This window comes from Pollachius pollachius, assembly GCF_949987615.1.
Source record: "Pollachius pollachius genome assembly, chromosome: 17".
Taxonomy (NCBI): Eukaryota; Metazoa; Chordata; class Actinopteri; order Gadiformes; family Gadidae; genus Pollachius; species Pollachius pollachius.
Window position 1 is genome coordinate 14,811,628 of NC_136950.1, and position 12,500 is coordinate 14,824,127.

General features: G+C 42.4%; 1 protein-coding gene across 1 annotated transcript in view; it reads left to right on the top strand.

Moving 5' to 3' along the window:
- Positions 1 to 12,500, top strand: part of cntnap2a (contactin associated protein 2a) — a gene marked incomplete at its 5' end in the record, with an annotated part of 191,362 nt that overhangs the window by 37,228 nt on the left and 141,634 nt on the right. Inside the window, 3 exons of the mRNA XM_079754630.1 lie at positions 8,470 to 8,522; positions 10,649 to 10,799; positions 12,451 to 12,500. The exon at positions 12,451 to 12,500 is cut by the window's right edge and continues 135 nt beyond it. Coding sequence (XP_079610756.1) covers positions 8,470 to 8,522; positions 10,649 to 10,799; positions 12,451 to 12,500 — 254 coding nt within the window. The remainder of the gene's footprint in view (positions 1 to 8,469; positions 8,523 to 10,648; positions 10,800 to 12,450) is intronic.

Below are 12,500 nucleotides of genomic sequence, written 5' to 3' on the forward strand. Positions count from 1 at the left end.
TTTTTATGTGCCTTTCTCTGAGCATGTCCCGTGGTGTTCGTGCACTCATGTTTGTCACACACACACACACACACACACACATACACACACTCTCACACACAGACACACACACACACACACACATACACAGACACACACACACACACACAAACAAACACTTTCACGCACCTCTCATGTTCAAGTCTGTAGTATATTGAATTTCAGTGTGTGAAGCAAAAAAACAACAAACTGTTGAGAAAAAGACCTATAACTGGATGTGTGGTGCAGCCGCACATCCACACACTCACACACATACACAGGCATACACACACACACAGTCACACAGTCACACACACACACACACACACACACACACACACACATATCAGACACCAAGTAAACACTTACTTGACTGTGTCTAAAATAATCCAAATGTACAATCATTATACTATATACACAGACCATATATTAATAGAAAAGACATGATACATCTACATTGTCCAATACATCTTAGACATTTGTATAGAAGACCTACTATAGAAATTTTCAAGAGAGAACACTCACAAATGTATGGAGCTTGGAGAGAAATACAGTGTTCCAGCATCTATTGAATCTTTTCAGTGCAACACACACCCATAGGTCAGGTTTGTGTGTTCTTTCCATCGTTTTGGTTTTGATGAATACATCTATAAATTGTTACTGAGGGAAAGTCATATTCAAGGACTGCATGGCTTATATTTTCATTCATTCAAGAATACAGGTGGATAATTCATATCCTTAACGAGAACACTTACACATACAGATACACGCCAATGCACACACACACACACACACACCCCTACACACACACACACACACACACACACACACACACACACACACACACACACACTGTGTGTGAGTACAATCCAAACCTTGAGAGATAGATGGGTCTCCCTCGCTCTCCTCCTCAACATCTCCAATCTCATACTCAAAAACCTAGAATCTGTCTGCTCCACTGATTACAAGGCACCTTCAAGTGACATTAAGTCACAGTCCATAACACACACCTGAAGATGGTGCTTTCCTGTAAAATACCAGTGCTGATGAAAATAGTGCCATCAACAGGGCTCCTTTGGAGCTAGGAGCAGCAATGGCGCAGGCTTGAATTGTGCAACTCTTCAAGACAGAGATCATTCTAGGAGAAGCCTCTATATGTGTGGCGCAAAACACATCATGCACAACACACAATGTGTGGACGTGAAGTGAAGAACAAGCACTTTTTTCAAAGTCACATGGACACCTCAATGCAGATGTCCACAAACCAATACAAAACAATCAGGCAACACAAACACGCTACATTTTTCATTGAGGAAAAAGTGTGTCTGTGTGTGTGTGTGTGTGACGGTTTGGCATGAGTGTATACGATTGTGTCCATTGTGTCTTCCTCTTTCTCAAACACACACACACGAATACTTGCAGTCTTCCCACTTCGTCTCCAAATTGTCTGTCAAAAATGTTTTGAGGGCGCACAGTAGTTTGTCATGATTATGCTGTCAGCGCTCCTATCTCCCCCCGTTCACTCAGCACACGGCCCCTCGTATTTCTCTCCAACCCCCCCCCCAACACACACACACACACACACACACTCACGACCATGCCCCAAACACCTCCTTTAAAACAGTTCTTGATTTGTTGTGCCAAAGGGGTGAACGAGAGAGAGAGAGAGAGAGAGAGAGAGAGAGAGAGAGAGAGAGAGAGAGAGAGAGAGAGAGAGAGAGAGAGAGAGAGAGAGAGAGAGAGAGAGGGCGAGAGAATAATAGAAGAACGAGAGAGACACACACAGACACACAGAGACAGACAGACAGACAGAAAGAGAGGTAGAGGCAGATAAAGGAATGTATGAGAAGAAAGGGTAGTAGGAGGAGAGATAAATATAAACATTATGTCATCGCTCCAATCAACAAGTAGACGTCTTCTATGTTATGAAAAATGTATGATAATTAGCCCATATCACTTTATGACATCTCTCAAGCTGTCTTTTTCACACCCAGTGTAGGCAGATTGTCAGGAAGTTGACAATGATAAACAGCGCCTTCCTGTTGTTGCACTGCTCAATGATTCCATAACTGAGGAATGCTAAAGAAAGAAACGAATTTGGAAAAAATCAGATCTTTAATCATTTATTTTTTATACATTTTTGGGCTTAAGAAATACTATTGGTCCATTGATCCCAATTAAGTCCATAAAAACCCTCGGAGGACATAGCGGTTCTTCGCCTTCTGCATGGCTTACATAAGCTACTGCTCTCAGATGCTTTCACCGTGGAATGCAATGCAGGTTTTGCAACAATTTTCTTTAAGTTAGAGTTACTGTGTCCCCAGTGCTGTCTTCATTTACAGCCTCACAAATGTTTTATAATTTCTGTGTTTTTGACTGACACTCTGTCTGGACTATCACATGTTTACTTTGTTGAGGTTTATTTAAAAGTATGATTTACTGCTGAAGTGAATTTTCTTCATCCAGATTAATTTTTTTGTGGCATCTCCCCAACTCTTTATGCGTCCAGAGTATTTGCAACCGGCACAACCGGCCCAGAGCCACAGAGAGAGAAGAGTTGCGACACTTTGTGATCTCTCCGGTGGGCTGGTCACGTGGTTCATGTAAGCCTGTTTAGTTCCAAACACGCCGCGCTGCCATGTTCTTATATGGGACTGACAGCAGCGATTGTAATATTGAATGGTAAATCTAAATTAAAAAAACACATACCCAAGTACTTTCCTGAATATTGTTGCATATTTGTAAATGTCAGTTTTACATTTGGAGTGGTAGGGTGACAACTGAAAGCTACTTAGATACGATTTAAGTTTGAGGGAAAGCTTCCCGTTCTTGTTAGCATGGGTAGCACTAGGCTACCGACTTTAGTGGCTTAACCTTAACTTCTACCTGACTGCATCTGTTCTGAAATCAAAGACGATTCAAGTTGTTCATTTTTGCGCAACTGGACTTTTGGATTCCCTTGATTTGCTTGTAATTCCCATTCACTCTCCGACGACACCCGTCGCCAGAGAGCGATTGAGAAAGCAGAGTAGCAACAATCCATTTAGCATTTAGTTTCCAGGCAACTTCTTCTGATGAGGCAGGAGCTGACCACACAACCATGATACTTTTAAGACTAAGCCATACACAAAGTATCAAATATATTAAAGAATAACAAATCATTACGCTTGGATGAATGACATAGTATTTTTTTTATTAAACAATGAATGAGACAACAAGAATGTGTGTGTGTATCCAACTTGAAAAACAAGAACAAGTGGAGGAACAGGGAGGAATATTTTAAGTTATAAATAAACAAACAAAATACCCCACATACATCAGGCTGAGGTTAAGGATAGCAAAGTGCATCAGGTCGAAAGGAAGGACAACAATCGCAGCCAGTAGCCGTCACCGCCGCCACCACCACCACCAGCAGTCGCCACCACCAACAGCCGTCGGCAGCACAAGCCGCCGCCACTAGCTGCAGAAGTCGACACCACCATCCTTCGCCACCACCAGCCAGCTCAAGCAGCCATCGCCTCTAGCAGCAGCGACCTGCAGCAGCAGTGTTTGCCGGCACCAGCCAGCTCAAGCCACCAGCCACCGCCATTAGCATCCACCATCAGCAGCATCCACCACCTGCAGCATCCACCATCAGCAGCATCCACCATCAGCAGCATCCACCATCAGCAGCATCCACCACCTGCAGGAGAGTGAAAATAATCAGACAAGACCTTGAAAAGCCTGTAGGTCTATAAGTTTCCCCACACGTGGCCAAATTGCTGCCAAGTTGAGGAAGGGATGCATAGAAGCTTACATTATGAAAAACAAAATGACACTACTGTCTGTGTAATGACATTTGAAAGGTCATTATGGCTTATATTTGTTATATGTTATATAATAATTTGTATTCAGTCTTTACAAGGGTATAATTAAACAAAAGTAACCTTATTTCTACTAGCTGTAGCAACCTTATTTAATCAACCTTATTGATCCTGTAATCCACAATCTATAACTAACTTAATAAAAGTTGTCAAAGATTCATAACTTAACTTCTGTTGCAGTTATACCTTCACAGCTGGCGAAATCGAGCTGACTAAGGAGCAGGCAATGACTAAAAAATCGGTCGTCTACCAAGATAAAATATATATATAATTACGCTGTGCACATACAAATAAAGATCCTTATCTGCATCATAAAGGCCCTCTGATATAATATAGAGTTGGCCATTCAAAAGAGGTAGCTATTTAATCAATTTATCCCTGGAGATACCTTCACAGCTTGCGAAGTCGAGCTAACAAACTAGCAGCCAACCGGTGTCTACCAAGATAAATATATGTATAATTACGCTGTGCACATGCAAATACCTGTCAGGTTATGAATCATAAAGGGCCTCTGATAAAATATAGACAGCTGATAATTCAAAAGTTGTCACCTTACCTAAGAAGTTATCTGGTGATGACTTATCCAATTTTTCTATTAACAGAAATTTAAGAAAATATATTATAGAAATTTAAGCAAAACGTTGCCATTTCGTATGACATAACTACCACTCTAACTTTGTACAGATAAGGTCAGGGTTCGAAGATATTCCCCAAAATTCCCTAAAAATGCAGCCTTTCGTCAGAGTGACCTAGATGAAGATGTGGTGATAACATCCTTAGCACGCTGAGCACCATAGACGCCTGCTGTCAAGAAGTGAGACTAACTTGTAGTCAAGCACTGCTGCTACACAAACATACACATTCCACGGATGAATAAGAAATACGGACATGAGCAAAAACACAAGTGCTCTACTTTACGCTATTCTGCAGTCAGAAGAGAAAAAACTGAATATTGATGTCTCTGCGGACGCCTCCTTTGGGTCTCCGTCAGACACACATGCTCACCGACACACAAACACACAAACAACATTCTCTGTCTTGGGCTATCAGCCGACTCTGGTGACTCCCACAACTTTTACTTCCTGAGACTGCAGCTGTCGAAGCAGCTGTCACCTCCTCCCTCCCTGCCTTACAGCTTCACCACAGCCTCCCTTCAGTAAATTGGACACAGCAACTGGATTCCTAGGAGTAGCCACAACATCAGAGTCACAACATTTGACTTCAATACCCCTAAGTGTGGTTGCTGCCTGACTCTTGGCTTGCGGCGCTGATAAGCAGCGTCAGACTATATCATCAACTAAGTTGTGGCTCTAGCTCTCGTTTCTTTTAAGACTAGACATCCTGTACTCATGCTGATAACCAAACCACACAGGGATTAGATATGGTGGCAACTCCAGCAGCAAGTCATGTAACAACACCAGACAAAAGTTAAATGAATGCTGATGTGTTGAATCAACGGTGAGGGAGATTTAACGAAAACTTTCTTAAAGAGCCAGTGAACCGTAAATAGTTTTAAATTATTTTTTTACTTTGTAAAGTTTCTTATTGGATCTTCAACATAGAAGGATATTACTTTTTTGTCACTGTTACTAAATTAGGAACGTTATTTAGAGAAAGCGGTTGATGTTGATGGCCATGTCTGAGAGAGTAATATTTTTCTTTAACACTTATACTATAGTGTGGTGTTACATTTATTATAGTATAACACCAAGCTGGGTGTGTGGCGCATTTCATATCCAACATCGTCCATTATAAAGCTAATTCATAATGGTGTTACTAGCGTAGTATCATAAAGTTGGTGCTGGTTGTAACCATGGGGATAACACATTTCCTCCCTGTCCTATGACTCTCATCCCAAAATGCATTTTAGCACTAGAACCGCTGTGAAGAGGCATTATTTTGACCGCTAGCTAGTAGATTAGGTTAAGCTTAGTTAAGACATATCTTGAGGAACAACAGTGTCAATGAAAAATTGGTTACAAACTCACATTTGAGAGTGTACGATTTAGTGTGAACCTTACACTCAAATTAAGGATCAGGCATTTGATACCTGCCTTTTGTGGACACAGCCTCTCAATGGCACTGTTCCACAATCTTTAACAAAGTAAACAGCAACAATACGAACACTGGCTGGGAAAAAGACTTTTTACGCAAAATAACAAACAGAACAGAAAGAGGCAGGCGTTTGTGTTTGTTTTGTATCGTTTATTTTTTTCATTTGTGGCTGATGACACACACACACACGCACACAGACACACACAGGCACAAACACGGGCACACACACATACCTGTTTGAGCTCTCTTCATTCAACCTGTGACTGCAACAAATTTGTTGCATAATGCAATTACCCGGGTGGTTATTGTGATTACTAAGCCGCGGTTTAGAGGAGGTATAATTACGGATCCAGATCTCTACTGATGGACATGCATTTTAATTTTTTTGGGGTTGTTTACCAAATGAGACTTTGAGGCACACAACAGAAAATGGCTGTGCCATTCCTTTTTTGAAATGCAAAAGCTAAAAAGGTTTTTAAGGTATGCACACACACTGGCACATGGCATGCTGTTCAGTGCATGGCAGCTCTACTCCCTAGGTGCAACCATTTTCTGCCCCATTATGCTCCCCATACCAAACACACACAAGACTACCTTCCTTCACATACACACAAACCACACCGTCACACACACACACACACGCACACAGACGTACACATACACACACACTCACGACAGTATACGCTCTCTTGATGCAGCCATTCCAGCACCCATCTCGTTGCTTTGTGTCGCCTGTCTATTGTCAGACTTAATTATTGTATCCTTCAAACTTCAATCTCTCACTCCATCCATCTCCCCTTCTCTGTGTGATTCATTCCCTCCTGCCACTTACCACAGGCGAGTGGGTGGCCAGTGATACAAAAAAATGGGATTAAAGATTTTGTGTTTTTTTCACCTTTTTTATCTGTTCCACAGCTAAAATAAGTAAAATATAGAAAATGTCTAATGGATAAATAAGAATGGAAAAAAATGTAACTTCCTACACAGTTTAGAATGTCAAAGAAAATAAGCAAAGAGTGAAGGATAAACATCAAATAGAAAAAGTACATTTTCAGAAGAAATTGTGGTGTGCAGCTTTGTGAAAGCTTTCGGTGCCTGGTATATTGAAATTGTCCAGTAGAGTGATATAAAGTACTACTTTAGCATTATGGTGGCTGATAGGGTCTTACATGTTGCTTCTTGGGCTGGTAGCATAATGGAGGTGGTTGCTGGGTTGTTCTGTTTGGTTTTGATGGTGTTAAAAGTGTTTTTCAATGGTTGTTTGTCTGCTCTACATCAACTGTCTTAGCTTTTTGTTTTGTCCGAAGGCCCTCTCATCACAAACATCGCAAAACTCTCTGAAGGTGCTGCTATTGGCTATCTCTGACCTGAGAGGTCGCTAGTGTCCAAACATACAAAGCATCCAGTCAACTAAAGTTAAAAGACAAACATGCATGGGCAAAGGAGGGTGATGGGAACTGAAAGATATTGGAAAGTTCAACCTATTGTGACGGCCGGCATGGGATCGTTTGAGCAGCACTGAACGTAGGAGAGAGTTGGGACATGATGGCATTTATTTCCCTCTGGGGAACCTTACCTTGAAAGGCCTTGCCATGTGTGAGTAGCTATCAGTATTCTGGAAGGAATAATGTGTGAGCGCTTGTGTGTGTGCGTGTGCACACACACAAGCACACAGCAAAGACTCCGGCCAAAACCCTTGTTCTCCATTAGTCAAATCTATGGTCCCAATATTTGTAGGGGAGGGGATTGTGTTGTTGCGAACCATTTTGGGAACGGTACAAGAAATACTGTATGCCTTTGAGCAATGACAACCGCCTGGAGAAAAGTACTGTACCGGAGTCCTACAATCAGCATGAAGGCTTTCTCTTCTTTCTTCCTGACCCTCTGCTCCCCAACATGTCTCTGGATGTGTGTGTGCGTGCGTGCGTGCGTGCGTGCGTGCGTGCGTGCGTGCGTGCGTGCGTGTGTGTGTGCGTGCGTCGGGGGTGGTTGCAGTGTAAAATAATCAGATTGGTCCTCAGCTCTCTTATCCGACCCTCTCCTGTGCAGTATTTTACCCACACACACACCTAAGCACAAACATATGTACACACACCTAAGCACAAACACACACACACACCTAAGCAAACACACGCATATACACACACGCTCACAAACACACTGGCCGCTTTGAACACTAGGGGTTGGTGATCCCTAGATTGTGGAGTAACTGAAGCACTGTATTTTATCTCTCTTCCCATACACCACCTTTCTCTCTCTCTCTCTCTCTCCATCTATTTTCCAGTTTTTCTCTGCCAGTATTAGTACTGAATGAAAGAAATACATCTTATCCATCTCACTGTCCATGCTCGGTATGTTTAGACATGAACATTTATATCCAGCCTTTAAATGGCACAGTGTGAAACCGTCATTTGGGAGACTCCTTTGATAACATTAATTTATTCCAAATCTTTAAACATCCATTTTAGATACAGATAATTACATATATGTCTATGCTCATCATTTATTGTGTGTCCCTCTGTCTGTGTTTCAGGGGCTGACGTGATCAACTTTGACGGACAGGGAGTCATTGCATACCGCTTTAAGGTACCTTGTCTGTCATTTTCAAATTAATTCTTCCTGCAAGCTTAAGAAAAGAAGCAATTAGTCTCATTGTGGAGGAGCACTTCTTCAGAGTCCTGTCAGTTTTAACTCTGCGTTGTTGGAAGATGTGTAGGAAAAAGCTATTATCTGAACTTTAACTTGCTTTAATAATGTCAAGTGCAAATAATAAGTGTTACTATGGGAGCCAGTACGTTTGAAAATTGGAGTGGGTTAATTTTAGCCGTTTTGCGTTTAATTGCCTTTTCTCTCCCTCAAACACATTGAGGGCAATTCAGTAGAAAATAATGGAGACCAAAAATTGAAAAGGAAAGGTTACATTTTATGTCCTAATAATGTTTCAAAAGCCTATCAGCCACGCACCAATAAAAAAGCCACCCTTTAAACGACACTATGGAAAGCTTTGAAAAAGAGTTCGATGGGGGAGTTTTAGATGTTCAATAACAGGGCTTTGCTTATGGATAGCGAGCAGCCTGGGATTGGACCGGCCAAGGCACCAGGCACTAAAACACCATATTGGACTGGTTTATATTTCCAGGTCATCTGTAAGCCCAAAACTCTATCTCTCTCTCTCTCCCGGTCGTATCTCCCTGGCCTGGTCATAAAGAGGGACATTTTACTTCGGATGGAGACATCACTGCTTTATTTTTGTTTTTTATTGAATTTAATTTTACTACTTCCTCCACCATGGCTGGTTATATTGGTCAAATGCGGAACGATTAATTGCAGTGGTTTGAAAAAGCATTTGTTTTTGTCACACGTTCTTGCTGTTGGTTCACCTAGACAGTTAATTAGAGGTTGTAGTGAATTGTAACCCTGCCGTATTGTTAGATGAGCTCCTTCCGGCGTGATGTGGCTATATTGTTTAGGATCAGTGTATTAAAAGGATGTTAAATTTAGTTGTTGTTACCGGCAGACCAATTAAAAGTGCGAAAGTTATTAAAAGAACCTTAAAGTGCAAACAGACCGTGTAAGGTTCAGCAAATATCATAGCTCAAATATGATTAAAAAAGTTTTTAGGTTTAATTCCAGCGTTAATTACAACTACTTACAATTAAATAACACTTCATATTGAATCAGGATTTATAAAGCATTGTTCCTAAATGAAAATTCTTAGGTAAACAATTCATAATCAATTCTAAACGTTAAATAACATAATGAGAAAATGGCTCATATTAATATTTTTAAGTGTTTTGGAGGATTTACAGGTCAATAATTCTTTGAAACTCTATTAAAGGCAAAAATATCCATTTAGATAAGCTCATACTAAACAATTTTCTTCTTTTCTAACTCTCTAACTACCATTATTTACTCATTGTTATGAATAGTTTCTAATAGTATCTAATTATCATATGAATCGTTTGTAATACATTAAGAATCCACAGTTTACTCCTGCTTTACTCCAGCCTGTTTGTCATTTTATTCTAAAGTGCTCCCAAAATGTTTTGCATGAAGGCTTTTGTGATCACAGATCCCATCGGGACAAATCACACTGAGGGGGAAGGTTTGATAATGGGTAATGTGAATAAAAATCTAATATTTATCAGTTCGGATCAAAATTCCTAATCCAAATAAAACTCAAGCCGAGGATCAACACAGTCAAACAAAAAAGATAATAGGCTGCAAATTAATCGCTGGGATGTCTGAGGAAACAGGACATGGGATCATTAGCAAGCAGTCGTTTAGTGGTGAAGCCAATCACAACAACCGTCACAACACTCTGTAGCCTGCAGTGGAGGCCGCTTCGTCCACGGTTTGGAGCGGACGCTGCTGTACTCGTGTGTGTGTGTGTGTGTGTGTGTGTGTGTGTGTGTGTGTCTGTATGGAAGTGTTCGGTGTAATATCTTCACTTATCATGTAGGTCTGGTAAAGGCATGTAAGCTTGAGGAACCTGTTACATTATCAATCCTTCTTCCTGAAATGTTTGGACCTTAGTCCCCTTCTGTGTAAAATTTGGATCCAAATAAAAGCATTTAAACGTGTGTGTGATTGTGTGTGTGTGTGTGTGTGTGTGTATGTGCGTGCGTGCGTGTGTGTGCGTGCGCGCGTGTGTGTGTGTGTGTGTGCGCGCGTGTGCGTGCGTGCGTGCGCGTGTGTGTGTGTGTGTGAAGGTGAAGAAGGTGAAGATCATCAAGGACGTGATCACGCTGAAGTTCAAGACGTCGGAGAGCGAGGGGGTGATCCTGCATGGCGAGGGCCAGCAGGGCGACTACATCACCCTGGAGCTGCAGAAGGCCCAGCTGCTGCTGCAGATCAACCTGGGTACGAGCACACACACACACACACACACACACACACACACACACACACACACACACACACACACACACACACACATCCACACACACACAGATACACGCACACACACAGACACACACACACACACACACGCACACACACACACACACACACACACAGACAGATAGACACACAGACAAACACACACACACACACACACACACAGACACACACACACACACACGCACAGACACACACACACATGCACAGACACACACACACACACAGACACACACACACACACACAGATACAAGCACACACACACACACGCACTCACAGATACACACAGATACACACACGCACACACCGATACACACATGCACACACACACACACACACAGATACACACATGCACACAGACATGCACAGATACACCCACACACACACAGATACACCCGCGCACACACACACACACAGATACATACACGGACACAAACAGAGACAGATCCACACACAAACACACACATACAGACGAACCTGCACACATGGATACACACACACTTGCATGCACGCACACAACAGCACAGATTTACACCTACCACCCACCACCACACACACACACACACACACACACACACACACACACACAGACGTGCATACATGCAAGCACGCACAAACACACATACACACACAGACACACACAGATATCACCAAGTATAAACACACACACACAATCGCACTCATCAACAAGTATATACACAGACATAGACACACACACACAACACACACGTATTCAGAATACTGACACAAAATAAGCCGTTGACAATAATTGTTCAATTTGAGATTTTAAACTGTGTATGGTCCCTTATTTCAGGAAGTCAGGTGTTTGTTAACCCTTAAAGAATGCATTTGCACTTAGAAAAATGCAGCTGCTACAGCTGAATAAGGGGCTTCAGTAAGGAAAAATGTAATGGAGGCTGTCCACATTTATATACAGTGCTATTTATCTCAGTAGGCCTTGTACCTCAGAGTGCATCATGGGATTTTCTGTTGGCCAATACTTTGCTGCCCTATTGAGGAGACTCAAGAGAGTAGCAGCACTGTAAAAATCCTGTGACCAAGGCAATTTCTTACCCAACATAATGACATAACATTCCAATGCTCCTTTGCTCAAATAACGTTGGCGGTCGTTGCCCTGCGACATCACAGCGTGTAAGCTCTATTGGATGTATCCAAACGCGCTCTGTCGTAAAATCAAATGATCGTACCTACAAACCAATGCCCATCCTCTCCTCAAGACCCACCATGGTAAATGGTAATCAACTGCATTTATATAGCGCTTGTTTAACCAGTGGCCACTCAAAGCACTTCACTGCCTAAGATTCACACATTCATTCACACATTCACACACCGACGGCGTAGTCGACCATGCAGGGCAACAGCCAGCACGTCGGGAGAAGTCAGGGCTAGGTGCCTCGCTCAGGGACACCTCGACGCTCAGCTAGGTTGACCCGGGGATCGAACTGGCAACCTTCCGCTTACCAGCCAACCTGGCTTTACCTCCAGAGCCACACGCGGCCCCCATCAAGAACCCTTTCACTTGAAACTCTCTTCAATGACCCGATTCAATGTAAAATAACAGAGTCTGTGTTGCTCGCCCCCCCCCCCGTGCAGGCAGTAACCAGTACGGCTCCATCCTTGGCCACACCTCCGTGTCCAGCGGC